The 14,675-nt window shown below is 46.5% G+C and overlaps 1 protein-coding gene across 1 annotated transcript; it reads right to left on the reverse strand.

The window, feature by feature from the left end:
* Positions 1-11,595: 11,595 nt before the first annotated feature.
* LOC138352695 (piggyBac transposable element-derived protein 4-like) lies at positions 11,596-12,372 on the reverse strand. Its single transcript, XM_069305273.1, has one exon. The coding sequence runs from the start codon at positions 12,370-12,372 to the stop codon at positions 11,596-11,598; it is 777 nt and encodes a 258-aa protein (XP_069161374.1).
* Between the last annotated feature and the right edge of the window lie 2,303 nt (positions 12,373-14,675).

The following is a 14,675-nucleotide window of genomic DNA, read 5'->3' on the forward strand; positions in this document are numbered from 1 at the left end:
TCCTCAGGGACTGACGACGACTCATAGACCCGATTAAACAGACTCAGTTAATACTGAGACGTGTACGGAGGGAGATGGCGAAGCATCTCAAAATGAATGCCATCGGAGCCCGCCGCCGTAGAACCGCAGAGGGCCAGGGGCAAACTGAAGTTCAGAGAGAGAGAGAAGGGATCGTTATAGTGAAGTCGAAGATGAGTGCAGAAATCGAAAGGACGAGATTCAAAGACAGGATTTCGAACAAAGAAAGATTGAGGAAGATGAGAACCAGAGCTAACAGAAGTAAAATGGGAACCAAGTTCGGTTGTGACCTGCAACGGGTCCGCCACAAGAGTACCATGGAAGTGAGGGACAGGCGAGACATCGGGAACGAACTTACCCGCTATCTTGCGAACACTCTTTCTCTGCGGCAGAGGAGTTTCGGACGTATTGGTAGAAACATAAGACTTCCAACACTCACGCTTTGCTGTATGTATGGCCCTAAGGGCCACTGCACTCACCTTCCAAAACAAAGGAAAAGAATCAGACGTCTGCCTGTTTCGGTGTCTCTTCCAGACTGCACACTTACATTGGACAGCTCCCTTCAGCCCAATAGGCTGAAGGGAGAGGTCAGAGAGAGCAACACGGAGGGTAAGTAGGTTCCAGTCTGCTTTAGCAAACTGCCACCTTGGGAAGGAGAGTGGAGGGTGAAAAGAGAAAAAGATAACAAGGATGGGGAAATGGTCATTGCCATGGAGATCATCAAGAACTCGCCACGTGAAATCCAAGGAAAGAGACGACGAGCAGAGAGAAAGATCAAGACAGGAAAGGATGCGAGTCCGAGAGTCCAAATGAGTGGGCTGACCAGAATTCAGAAGAGACAAGGAAAAAGAGATAGAACGATTCGAGAAGGCGACCCCAGGTGTTTGTCAGCACATCACCACAGAGTCTACGTCAACAATTAGAAACACCCAGCAGGAGCAAAGGCTCCGGCAAGGAGTTCTGTAGGTGTTTAATATCGGAAAGAGAAAGCGGGACATTTGGGGGGAGGTAAATGGAACAAACCATTTACGCACAAAGACACGTGCAGCAGAACATTTGAAAGGTGACGGAAAAGTAGGGGAACGAAGGGAACATCAGAACGAATCAAATGAGCAGAAGAGGATCGGGCACCAGCAAAAGCCGGGGAGGAGGAGAGAAAGGAATAGCCATGGAAGAGACCAGGAGGAGCACCAAGCATCGGTTCCTGGAGACACACAAAGGGCCGAAAACTGCGAAATCAGAAGTTGGAGTTCATGGAAATTGGCGTAATATCCGCGAATATTCCATTGAAGAAAAGAAGAGACGAGAAGAGAAAAGACAGCAACAGAGGACAATGAAGAAATAAAGGGGAAAAAGGAACACAGCACATTAAAGAAGCGCAGGATCAGGATCAGCGAAGTCAGGGTTAGGGGGCATGGGTAAACTGAGTAAGGATGGAGGGAAGGGAGCGGGAGGACACACCAGAGGACGACGAGTGGGGTCCGGAGGAGAAGGGGGAGGAGGAGGAGGAGGGGGGGAACCGAGGGTCAAGGACAGCAGCAGGAAGGGCAGAAATCTGGGAGTGCACCTCATCAAGAGCAGCAACCGAGAGGGAAGCAGGGGCCAAAGAAACCTCCATAACAGCAACAGGGGGCGCAACCACCAAAACGGGAGGGGACGGAGCGCGAGTGTCGGTGGTAGGGGGAGAGGAAGAAAGTGAAGCCTTCTCACCGGCCGGGGAGGAGGAATGAGAGGAGCCAGTCTTTGCTTCTGACTCAAAGATACAGGCGTCCCAGCAACAATGTACTGGGCAACAGATTCAAGCATCTCAACAGGAGAAGCATAACGATTGCAAACAACACGATGGCCGCTGGGAGAGTGATGGACATCATCCCACACTGACAGGATGCGTGGAGAGCCAAGAGACGGGAGAGAAGGATGGGAAGGAGGATCTGAGGGAGACTTGGATGCAGACACAGAAGACAAGACAGACTGGGTAGAAAGAAGGGGAATCCGAGACAGAGAACCATGAGGAGGACCCTTCAGAACAGACCTTTAAGGAACAGAGGAGGCAGTGGGCGTGTCTGAGTCTAAGGCCCAGAAACGGTTGTAAGACTGAGGAAGGTGGGAACGACGAGAAGAAGAGCGCAACACGGGAGCATAAGAGACACCAGCAAAAGGGGGGAGATGGCAAACTTGGCGCCTTGCCTCAGAAAAGGAGAAACGTTCCCGGCTGCCTCAAGCTTGTAATGTATACATGCGCGGGAGAAGGTAGTGTGGGCCTCACCACAATTGAAGCAGTGAGCCCTCCGACTTTAGAGAGAACTTGGTCCCCACACAAGGGACAGAGAGTGACAGTACTGGAGCACCGGAGGGCACCATGCCCAAACCTCCAGCAATTATTACATAGCCGAGGAGGTGGAATGTACTCCTGGACGGAGCACCTGGGACCAGCAAGAATGACTGAAGGTTGAAGGGTCCTATGATCAAAGGTAATCTTCACAACCCGAAGGGGCTGACGGCGACGACCACGAGGGGGACGAGTAAACGTATCTACCTGGAGGACAGTAATGGTTCTGGGCTTCGAGGATATGCCACATATCTTCGTGGCAGTCCTGTAAATTCCTAACAGCGGTTGCAACATGGGGGTGGGAGGAGAATAGTGCCAGCATTGGCTTTCAACCGAGCGTTCATGGAACCCTGAACAGGGGTCTTGCCATGGCAGGATAAGGCAGCCAAGTGGGTGGCTGCATCTTGAGAAGGAGCAGCAACGACACGTGTACTGAGACGGGAGGGGTTGAAAGTAACAGAGGTATCTACTGAATCAACAAGGTGCCTATCTAGGGAGAAATCATCCAGAGGGAGGAAATAAAAGTATTTGGCCCTCATGGAAGGACCAAACAAGGCCTGGTATGAATCAGTATTGGAAGGGATCGAGCGAGTGCGCAGTGGCGTGGACGGCGTAGAGAACCCCCAGAGAGAGGGGGGGGGGGGTTAAAAGGTGCAGTAGTCACAATGAGAGACTGAGCCATGCCAGGGGACGAGGTGGTCACCACTGGGGGCTTGTTAATCGACCCAACCACAGTGGAGGGAGGGGAGCCGAGGGGAGTACTCAGCAGGGTCAAAGGAGGAGGAAGGTCGGGGCCCAATGCAGCGGGGGCTACAGAGCCCGGTCTTCCACAGGTTACAGAACATGGTCCGACTTGGGGGCTTGATCCCCCACCCAATGAGCCCGAGAAGGTATAAGAGGAACAGAATGAGACATGAAACGAGATTTAATATTTTAATTCACGAATGTGCCCCTATACCCACCAACAGCGCCACAATTAGAAGCAGGATCAATCTTGCCGGGGGCCCTCTAGGGGTGCGACCTGAATATATGCCCCACAAACGCCACCTTAAGAACCGTCAGTCCGTCAAGATCGGGTTCAGTGACGAAAGGAGGATTGACAATAAAAGGGTCCCCTTGTTCTAGACGTTGGGCACTACAGTTCTACAGGTGCTGGAGTATGGCTCCTCAAACACCCGGGCGTCAAAACAAAAGAAGGCCAAAAGAATAATCAAAACAGGCAAAAGGTCGGCGTTAAATGACAGTTACAAAGGAAAAGAGAGGGGGGAAGAAAAACGAAACAAGGAAAAGGAAAAGTCATCCAGTAGAATTCGTGAGGACAGCAGCAGGAGCATAAGGCCACAAAGGGACAGATGACTGTCCCATGGAGCAACACACTCCGGCAGCCGCTCACCAAGCCCCCTCATGGCAGCAACGGGCTGGACAGGGAGGGGGAGTATGTATACAAGATATGATCAATGTGTAGGAAAATATAACCAGAGACGTAGAAGCTCAGCTGTGGGAGCGTTCTCTGTGGCCTCTGAGTCCGGAGATCATGCCCAGCATAGGGATAATTAGCTCATTTTTTGTCACACATTACTTATTTAGAGCGTTATTTTGTTCTTGTTTCTTTTTCCTTTACCACTTGAAAACGTAGAATTTTACGTTTCACTTGCAAGATTCTTTCTCTGTTCCTGTTGCCAACATTTTTCCTCATGTCGTTCCATCCTTGCCCCCCATGGCAGGTCCCACTTTTAAAGTTTTGCAAAACCTTGACCCATATAGCAAAGGATTCTACCCTTCCAACAGTTCTGAAACACCTATTCCTTGAACATTTTTCTTCACACTCCCACTAAGTTTACCGACGGTGTAGGCTACTCTATTGTATATACTGACCAAACCTTTATGAGACTCCCGGAGCCTAGCATCTTCACACCAGAACTTTATGCAATTTTGTATGATCGTGGTTGTCGTAGATGACTATCGCAATTCCAACATGGTTCTGGAGTAGTTTAATCCTATTGATCCTGAACGTTGTCGAAATTCAACAGTGGTTGTTTCTCATCTCCAGAAGATAAGACAGTCTTGTTTTGCAGGGTTCCCAGCCATATTGGTGTTTCCATAATTTAGCGTATCGATGCAGCCGCTAAGGAGGCTACCCACACTTGTCCTATTTTCTGCAAAGGCGTTCCTTATTCCGGGTTCAACCCAGTCATTTATTTCTCAGTCAGTCCCCGTTGGCTGGGTCGTTGGTCTTCTGTTGCTGATAAGGAGGTGCGTGCTCCTAAGGGTAGCGTGTCTCCATGGCCTTCCTCCTACCACCGTAACAGGCGGTGTGATACGGCTCTGGCTAGGTTATGTATTTTCCATACATGTTTAACTCGCTGTTCTTTTTTGTCCAAACTGCATTGTCTCTCTTATGATCGTGCATATCCTTGTTGAATGTCTTTACTTTCAGGATGTGCGTGTATCTTGCTTCCCAACTATCCCTCGCGGTCTCCTGCCCCTTGATACAATCCGTGGAGAAGCAGATATCTTTGATATCGCTCGCTTTAGGCGCCAATTGTGCTCGTGACCCAATGCGACACGTTGAGGATGTGGTCACAATCGACCCAAAAGTCTAAACGTCGGAGCTACCCCCTTTGACGGTCATGCTTTCGTGAAAAGCGATATTCTGAAGATCTTGAAGGACGTGGCCAGCATCACACCCACTAACATTGGTTAGAAAGGTGATGATATCGTGCTCATCTTTTCATGTGAGGAAGAACTAGAAAAACTCTTGACCAACGATGCCATATTTCGTAAGGAGCACCACCTTTATCCTAACTTCCCACGTCTGTTCCTGGCCGGAAGAACTGTTTTTACCAGAAAGACCAGCCAGTGGATCGCTGACCGACCGCAACAAAAGATCATGGACTATATCAAGGACGAAAATCCGAACGTGGATGTTCTCAACCTAGAGTTCTGCAGCACCGACAAATCATTATTAAAGATTACTTTCACCACCATAGCTGCGGCCACCCAGGCTACCACTCAACGTTTCTTCTGGTTCAGCTAACAAATATCACCCCAACAAGTAAAAAAGGAACGATACCATGAGCTCCAGCAGTGCTTCCAGTGCTACGAGCTCTCCCACCCCACCAACAAGTATCAGCACCCATCCAGCCTGCGTGCGTACAGACTGTGCACTGGACCGTCACTACTCCATATGCAAGGCAACAACCCATCGCTGCTTTCTCTGCGATAGCATTCACCCAGCAATTTCCTATCTCTGCCCCTCCAGACAGGAAAACATCAAGGCCCAGTTGAAACCAAGAGAAACAACCCTTCTATCTCCGCAACCAGAGCCCACAGGTGCTCAACACACCAACTCAGCTCCAACCAACAGACCAGAAGACTTTCCAGTCTTACCAAATAGTGGCTCCTCCCACCAGGCCACCCAACCTTCACAACGGAACCCAGGGTCCCACAGGCTCCTTCGAAGCCCCCATCATCACGTGCAGGCATTATCTCTCATCTTATTACACTAATGCAGAGCCTTCCCGGACCAGACGACCACCGTTTTGTCAAGGAACTGACAATTACAGAATCTGGCAATCATGCATCATGCATTAGTAAATCTGCAGATCGGATGGTCTTAAATAGGCTACTGTGGAAGACTGGAGACTCGCATAAAACACATGTATGACTTTACTTGAGAAGTAGATTCTGCCCACTGCATAGCAACATTACTAGGAACAGTTAACTCAGGCCCAGCTATATGATCTTTCTTGATCTAGAAAAATCATTTGAACTTGCAAGCATGCAAGCAATTTTCCACACCATAGTTAAAAAAAGATGTAAAGAGAAATATGCTGAGATGGATTCAAGATTACATAAGTCACAGGTATGCTAGAGTAAAAGGGCCCGTCTAGGAGCAGGACACAGTGTTAAGAATGTTTTACAGACACGCCGTTCATTCCCTAGTTGATTATACAGCGCCTGCTTTACTCACTCTTTCTTCTGGTCAGCGAGCAAACGTTGAGGTTATTCAAATGATGCAATGAGAGTCATAACAGGGGCTCCCAGATGGACTAAAATACTGAACCTAAAACCAGAAATCAAGCTAACGTCGTTTGAAATAAGGGTAAAAGGGATTGCTGCATGCATGCTGACCAAGATATTGACTAGACCTAGAATCAGTTCACTTAAATATATAATCACTTGAGCACTAACTCGGGACAGAAGAGCCTCCAATAGCAACAGGTGGACCCATTGTGCGACAAACACCATCAATACATTCCATATAACAAATACAATCACTGAGTGGGTTGTCGATAAAATACATGCAGACTTTGTTATGCAAGCTCCTTGAGAATCTCTGCCAGCAGACTTTAAGAATATGGTTCTTGGAGGAAAAAAGAAAAAAACTAATCCTCATCTGCTATATAATATTGCACAGATGCATATAGATGTTAACTTGGCATCTGACATCTTCACATACTTCACAGGTGGATCAGTAAACCAGTAGGGACAAGAAACCGGAGCTCAGTTAAGGCAGGAATCTCTGTAAATAGTTGAACACTCTCAAACGAGTGTTCAACTTTACAAACAGAGATGCTAGTCATTTAAAAGGCTTTGGAACAAGCTCTTGCTGAAGACCAACAACATGATATCATACATACAGATTCGAGAACTGCTATTGAAACTTTGCAACAACAATACATACGTAACAACAGCTATCTGATCACAAATGTCATATCATTAACGCAAACACTCATACATCAAGACCGTCGGGTACTTATCAACTGGGTGCCAAGTCATGTGGGAAAAATAGGAAATGACATTGCAGACAAAGCTGTAAAACTTGCAACTAAGAGAAGAAATTTAGACATTTACATACCACAGAGTCTATCACAGATTAAGACTAATTAGAAACAGAACAATGCAAAAGATGTACAGTGACCACAACATTGCAGTTGCAACATCAGGATCTGTGGGTTAGTACAAGAATTCAACCAACTACAGACACGTATTTTGATGAAAGAGAGCAGTTGAACAACTGAAGTACACTTACATCGCATCAGGCTTGGATACCAATGTGAATGTGAAATAAGTTTACTGGTTCAAGAAGATGAGAGGAAATGTTAGCAATGTGGAAGAATACCCGATAGTCCACTGGAACATTATCTAACACTGTTACGGCCCTCTCGGGACGCAACGGGGTTCTTACTCTGATGTTGTTAGAGGAAGTTATATCCGACCCCAAGCCAGTAGTGGCTTTCAAGGGATGTGATCCGTGACGCAAGTAACTTAAAGGGAGTAGGGAAAGAAAGTTAAGAACTTAAGATTATAATTTACCATCACCATATAAATAAATAAGATATAAAAGAGTGCACAGGGGGAGGGGTATAAACACTTATTTTACAGGGGAAATACACTGGAGTCTTCTGCTGAAGACTATGGATCCTCGCTCTCGGTGCTAAATCCTCGGTGCTTCTTCGTGGCCTCACAACGAATCCTCTAGGAAGCTGAGCCTACCCTGGCCACAGGTCAGCCAAAACACAGGTCCACTGGGGGCACCGCCGTGGAGGCCGTCAACCACACGTCCAGCTGGTCTGCTGGCAGGTTCCGGATCAGCAAGGCTGGTCAGGCCACTCCACGAACGATATAAGGGGAACGCCCTAGACAGGAGCCTCGTGTGACACCACAAATCACTCTCCTGTCCTCAATACCCCAGTGGATGATCGTCTCCAACAGTCGGTCCCGGGTAATCCTTTTACTGCCACTCCACTGGCAGGGTAACACACCACAGTGTTCTTCCGGGGGGGACGACTTCACAACTGCTGCAGCAAAGTACAAGGTATGGAGACGGCTGCCTCGGGTAGACTGACTCCACTTCCATCACAGCAGTCCCAGGTCGGCTCTGTAAGCAGACACGTCATCAATAACTGGGACACAGTAAGGCACCTCACTTACAGGTTCAGACACAAACGCCCACCTATCCACTCCATAGATGGCGCTGGTGTCTGAGCACCACCTCACCAGAGGTCAGCAGCGGCTGTGTTGAGTGCTGAACAGGACTGGAAACTGGCCCTTGTGGCCGGTATTCGCCGTCCTCACCAGGTGTCGTCGTCTGTTTGGCGGGGGTTTCGGGAGCTGACCCACAGATGGCGCGGTCGTTACTGCTCCGTGCTCGGACGCTGGATCCGGGTTCGTAACAAACACAGTGCAGAGTTTCAAACACATTAAGATTTCAACTTCGATTCAACAGAGCATTAGAAGTTGTTAAACACATGGGACAAAATCTAACTGAAGCGACCATAGGAGTCATAAATACTCATACTCTTCCTAAGTAAAACAGAAACAGGCAACATTTAGTGGGCCAGCCAGAAGCCCCTCAGCCTGTGCAAGAATATCCCTCCCCCCAAAAAAAATTATTTGCTATTCTAGTATTAGCATCCTTAGTGGTATTTAGCACTTTTAGAATATCCTGCAACTTTGATGGCCTTACATAGTCACCCCAACATGGTGCTTTCTTTTTATAATTACTTACTTCTTCCCCTTAATCCTCATCTCCTTGGTCCCTCCTCACCCATAGTCCTCTTTCTCCCTTCCTCACCATTTCCCACTACCTATATTTATTTACTTTTATACATGAAGGTACATTGGGTTTATGACAGTAAAACAGTATTGATGTTTTTACATTCTTGTAAAACCACTAACACACGTAGTGTTTCGGGCAGGTCCTTAATCTAACAGATAATTTTAAGTAGGTAATATGTATCATTACCTCAAATCCAACCTTACTGACAGGCTCCAGTATGTTTCTGTGAATAATTCAATTTCTCCCACCCTACCCATCAACATTGGTGTTCCTCAGGGCAGCATACTTGGCCCTCTCCTCTTTCTCATCTACATTAATGACCTTCCAAATGCCTCCCAACACCTCAAACCAATTCTATTTGCTGACGACACAACCTTCATTTACTCCAGTCCTGACCCCCTTGCTCTTAATGCCACAGTAAATACTGAGCTAAATAAAGTCCATCTTTGGCTAACTGCCAACAAACTCACCCTTAACATTGACAAAACTTTCTATATTCTGTTTGGCAATAAATCCTCTAATCAAATATATCTCAAAATAAACAATACCCAAATTTGTAACAAATTAGATCGCAAATTCCTTTGCATTCTCATTGACCACAAGCTGAATTTCCAGGGACATTCTAAATATATCAAAAAAAGTTTCAAAAACTGTTTGCATTCTTGCTAAGATCAGATATTATGTACCCCGCCCTGCCCTAGTGACTCTCTATTACTCCCTCATCTATTCATATCTCAACTATGGTATTTGTGCTTGGGGTTCTACTACCCAAAATCATTTACGTCCTCTAATTACTCAACACAAAGCTGCTATTAGGACAATATCCAACTCTGGCCCCAGACATCACTTGGTACCCCTACTCAAATCTCTGAATATGTTAGATATTAAGTCACTGCACATTCTCTCATGTGTATTATACATATATAAAACGCTGAACTGTAATGCCAATCCTGACCTCAAAAGCTTCATAGAAGGTTGTAACAGAACCCATGAGCACCAGACCAGAAATAAATACAGTTTTGATATTCCTAGAGTACGACTTAATCAAACTAGAAATGCTCTACAAATCAAGGGACCCAGAATGTGGAATGACCTTCCCAACCATGTTAAAGACTGTACCTCTCTCAACCAGTTTAAGATAAAAACGAAGCTATACCTAATAAATTCCCTGTAACCTACCTTACCCCTCTATTGTCAACCAATGTCTGTTTTTTTTTTAATGACGCTGTATGTCGACAGAATTGTATTTGTGCTGCTTTTTCAGCCATGTTCCCCTTCCTTTTTATCTCTTTTTTTTATTTCTTCTCAACTCATTTTATTCTTTATGCTCAATTAGTATTAAGCTTTAGTCATTTAATTAAGTTTTTCATGCCCGAAACGCTTTGCATATTAGTGGCTTTAGGCATTATATGTACTAGCCCTATCTATTAATCCATCACTCTTTGTAAAATCTCTTGTATGTATGTACCTTACCTAAATAAACATTTGATTTGATTTGATTTAATTTGATTGATTTGATGTAAGAAAATTTAAAAATGTTAACAGGTACATTGAAAAAAAAAATTAAAAAAATTAGTAGGTACATTAGGGTAAAATTTGAGGATTATCAGCAGGTACATTGTATCATAATTTTAGGATTATTTCTATGTACATTGTAGTAAAATATGGGTTTAACCACTGTGCTGCTCGGGCTAAAAATAAGGCGGCCCCCCCTCTGTGAGCCGGAAATAAATTCTTGTCATTTTTTTTGTTTTTAATATTAATACGCTCCCCTGATCACATATGTGTAATAAACAAATCGAAATTGTACTTACTTTGGCCGCAATGGGGTCCGGAAAAATGGCGTGTAACGTCATTATTTGGTGGTCACCCGAGGCGTAGACTCTCGGAGCCAGTCATGCGCCAGCTTCAACTTGCTGGAGTTGCCACAGATAATTTTATATTCATTTTTTGCATACATTTCCAAATGCATTTGTTTTGTTTTTCTTGCAAATCCTATGTATAGTGACCACGTACACAATATTATGGCAGTAGAACATCCGTACTGTCCCAAGACACTGTGTTATATGCATCACAAATGTCTCAACTTATATTGCTCATATTTCCAATGTTTCATGTTCATTCATGTATATTTACAACATATTTACACACTATATACTATCACACACTATATACATTCACCATCAACACACTCAGAACTCTGCGAGTGTGTAATATGCAGCGAAATAGTCGACAGGGCATTGTAGAACTTTGCGATCAACGCACCAGGTGGAGATTCATCATCGCTTGCGTTCTTTATGTTGAGTGTTCTTGCATACAACACAGGCACGTTTACCCTTGTCCCGTGATGCTGTGCCTGGCATATATTGGAGTTTGTGTACACCGAACATCTCGTTACCCCTCATTCTGTCTGGAACTGCGTGTGGCATTGTTGTTGGCACCCCACACGTTGGAACAGAGCCCTCCTTCCCATTCTTCACGAAGCAGTTGTGAAACTAAAGAAACACTGAATGTCCATATTGGGAGTCTCTTCTTGATTTCACTAGATACATGTTGACACAGTTGAGCACTGCAACAGCAATTAGGGGGAAAAAGAATTTTTTCCTCCACTTCACAGAGTTCCACACGCACTCGACGGCACTGAGCATCAAGTCACATTTATCTACGAGGCACATGTTCACGTTTAGTCTATGACACAGTCGGGTTTATATATTGGGAAGTGTGTTTGAAAGTGCACTGTGCCACTGTCCAACATAGCACCTGTGTCAATTGTTGCCAACATATTCACCTCTCGTTTGTCCCTCCACCGCACTGATAACATCTTGTCACACTTTCGCTGCTGGCAATCACCCACTGCAATACCTATACCAAACACTAACATTTCCCTCCTGTAGACTTTCACAGTGCCATATAAGCCGGTGTTGTTGTCAAGGAGGAATTCAGTCAACAAGGGGCTGGTATAGTAGTTGTCAGTGAACAGTATATGCCCCTTGTTCAGCAACCGTTCCATGAGGGTTTTGACAACACTGCCGGAGAACCCGTGTGGCTCTTGTGCTTGTATGTTTACGTCTGTACCTGAATACAGCTTCATGTCCATGACGATACCAGTTTCGCAGACGCTGAGCACGAAAATCTTTAGTCCAAACCGGTGCCGCTCTGATGGGATGTAATGCTTGAATGTAAGTCGTCCCTTGAAGAGGACTAACGATTCATCAATCACCACATTCTGTCCAAGTACAAAATAGTCACAGAACTTGCCTTTCATATCACTAAAAACCTTCCGCACCTTCCAAAGTCTGTCGTGTCTGTTCTCATTTTCATTGTTTTCAAAGTGCAGAAACCTGAGAAGCAGCAGGAACCTATCACGTGACATGTACCTGTTGAACACGGGGGATGGAACAAGGCTGTCTTTGTTACAATATTCCTGGATGACGTGCTTCTCAGAGTGTTTCATTATCATGCTCAATGCAAGAAACACGCAAATTTTGTAATTTTCGGTGTCCTTCCATCGTGTCATGTGAAAGGCAAGTAAAATGCCAGTGTCTATAAGCGTATCTGTTCGTCTCAGTCACGAGATGGTTCTTGAATTCGTTATTCAAATAAGGCAAAAAATAGTCGATTTCAGCCATATCATCACCTGTATAGGGGAATAATGGTGTCACACCAACAGTGGTACCATCAAAAGTTGGAATTAGTGGATCAAATCTCTCACAATCCTCCCACACAAGTACACCCGAGGGTTTGGTTTTGGCGCCAAAACCACGGCCAACACCACCACGAGCACCAAAAACACGGCCCCGTCGTCTTGTGCTAGACTCGCGTATAGGTATGGCAGAAGATGAGGCTGTTCTGCGTATCGTATCGTAGGTCTACCACGAACACTTAATGTGTGAGGGGAACACTATCGTCATTGTCCTCTGGTAACGTCGCATTGTCCTCCAAAAAAACCTAGCCCGAATATCAGCCAGAGTCATGTTACCGAAGAAGGCACCCAGTGCAACAAACTTACGAACGTCGTAGGCCCGAGGATTCACCGCAGGCTGGCTGGATCGAATAACTCTGAAGACGACCTGGTAGACCAGAACCCTGCAACAGGGAAGAAGGGAAACTTGGATCATCCCAAAGCGCGTCTCCGGCTGTCAAGGCCGTCGTGCACAGGTAACAGTGGAGAGTCACAACCGGACACAACACATGATGTACCCCTGGCCTAAACAACCAAGCATCTACAATCAAGGACCCCTCCAGAAATCCAGAAAGCGGCAGTCTCATTTTTCGTCAGAAAAGAAGGAGACGGCTGCAAACGAACAAACCTACCACCAGGACCAAAAAAGCAGAAACAGAAACGAGGATGAAACTCCCTCGCCCCGACCCTCAGACGCCAATGCCAACAGGAAAAGAACCTTGGAAAAACTATCCTGAACCAACGGGGCTACCCCAAACCATGAAGGGAAAAAGGAGAGCACCCTGTCCAACGACCAGGACGGCTCAGGCGGCGCATAAGCAGGCCTGAGGTGGAACAACACATGAGACATCTTGTGTAATGGTGTAGAAGAAGCATCAACGCCGAACGCAAGCTGCAGCCGCTCCGCCAGTGCCGCACAATACGAGGCGACAGTATTCAGCATAAGTTGACGGTCCTGGAACAGCCACGAAAGGAAGGACAAGACAATCCTATTAGAGACCGCAGTAAACCAACAAAGGATAAGAAATAACGGAAGGTCTACCAGGAAACTTCATGCTGCCAGAAGGACCACCAGGAAACTTCATACTGCCGCCGAGACGAAGCATACAGGTGGGACACATTCTACAAAGCCGCACTCTAACCCTACTTGGGGGGTGATAGACTCAAGTCAGAAAGACCAGACGCGAAGACTCGGGGAGAAGATCGAACCAGCCACGTAACGGACCGTACTGATTTGCTGAAAGAAGTGGAGCCGTTGGAAGACTCTTGGATTCGGACACTGAACAACCAGCGCTTGAAACCAAGGCTTGGCCGGCCACCAAGGGCCAGAAGGACAACTCTCGCTTGATAAGTCTCTAAGCAAGCTAGAACCAGGAGGAACAGCAGAACCAGGCGACAGAGGTATAGGTAACCCCACCTCGACCAGTCCTGCTTAAAGGCACTGTCTACAAAAGCCTCACAGTCGGGAAAGGACGCAACATACAACGGGAGACACCTCGACCACGCCAACGCGAAGAGGTCCAACGAGGGGGTAGAAATAGCGTAACCTACTCTATCCTCTTGAGATGTAGTTTTTGTCACAGTATATGTACTTGAACTAGAAGAGGTCCAGTTCCGGAGGCCCATACATCTGGTAGAGCCAACTGAACCAGTCGGCATTGACCATCCATTTTGTGAATGGGGGCTGGGGGGATCCAGGGGGTGTCTGGGGGGCGAATGGGGTCTGGAGGGGTACATGGGGGGGGGGGCAAATGGGGGCTGGGCATCTAGGAAGGTATGTAGGAAGATCTGTGGTAGGGCCTGGGTAGGAAGGGCATACTGTGTAGGTAGGTCTGGAGTAGGAAGGGCATACTGGGTAGGTAGGTCTGGAGTAGGAAGGGCATATTGGGTCTGAAAATTAGGGAGGGGTCTGAGAGGTATAGGGGGGTTGAGAGGTAGTATGAGGTTGAGAGTCAGATAGAGGGTGAGAGGTTGGGGGGGGTGAGAAGAATAGAGGTGGTTGAGGGGTAGAGGGGGTAGATGGAGGGAGGGGGTAGATGGAGCATGGATAGTGAGAGTGGGAGAGAGGTTGTAAAAGTCAG

Source organism: Procambarus clarkii, chromosome 54 (assembly GCF_040958095.1).
Source record: "Procambarus clarkii isolate CNS0578487 chromosome 54, FALCON_Pclarkii_2.0, whole genome shotgun sequence".
Classification (NCBI taxonomy): Eukaryota; Metazoa; Arthropoda; class Malacostraca; order Decapoda; family Cambaridae; genus Procambarus; species Procambarus clarkii.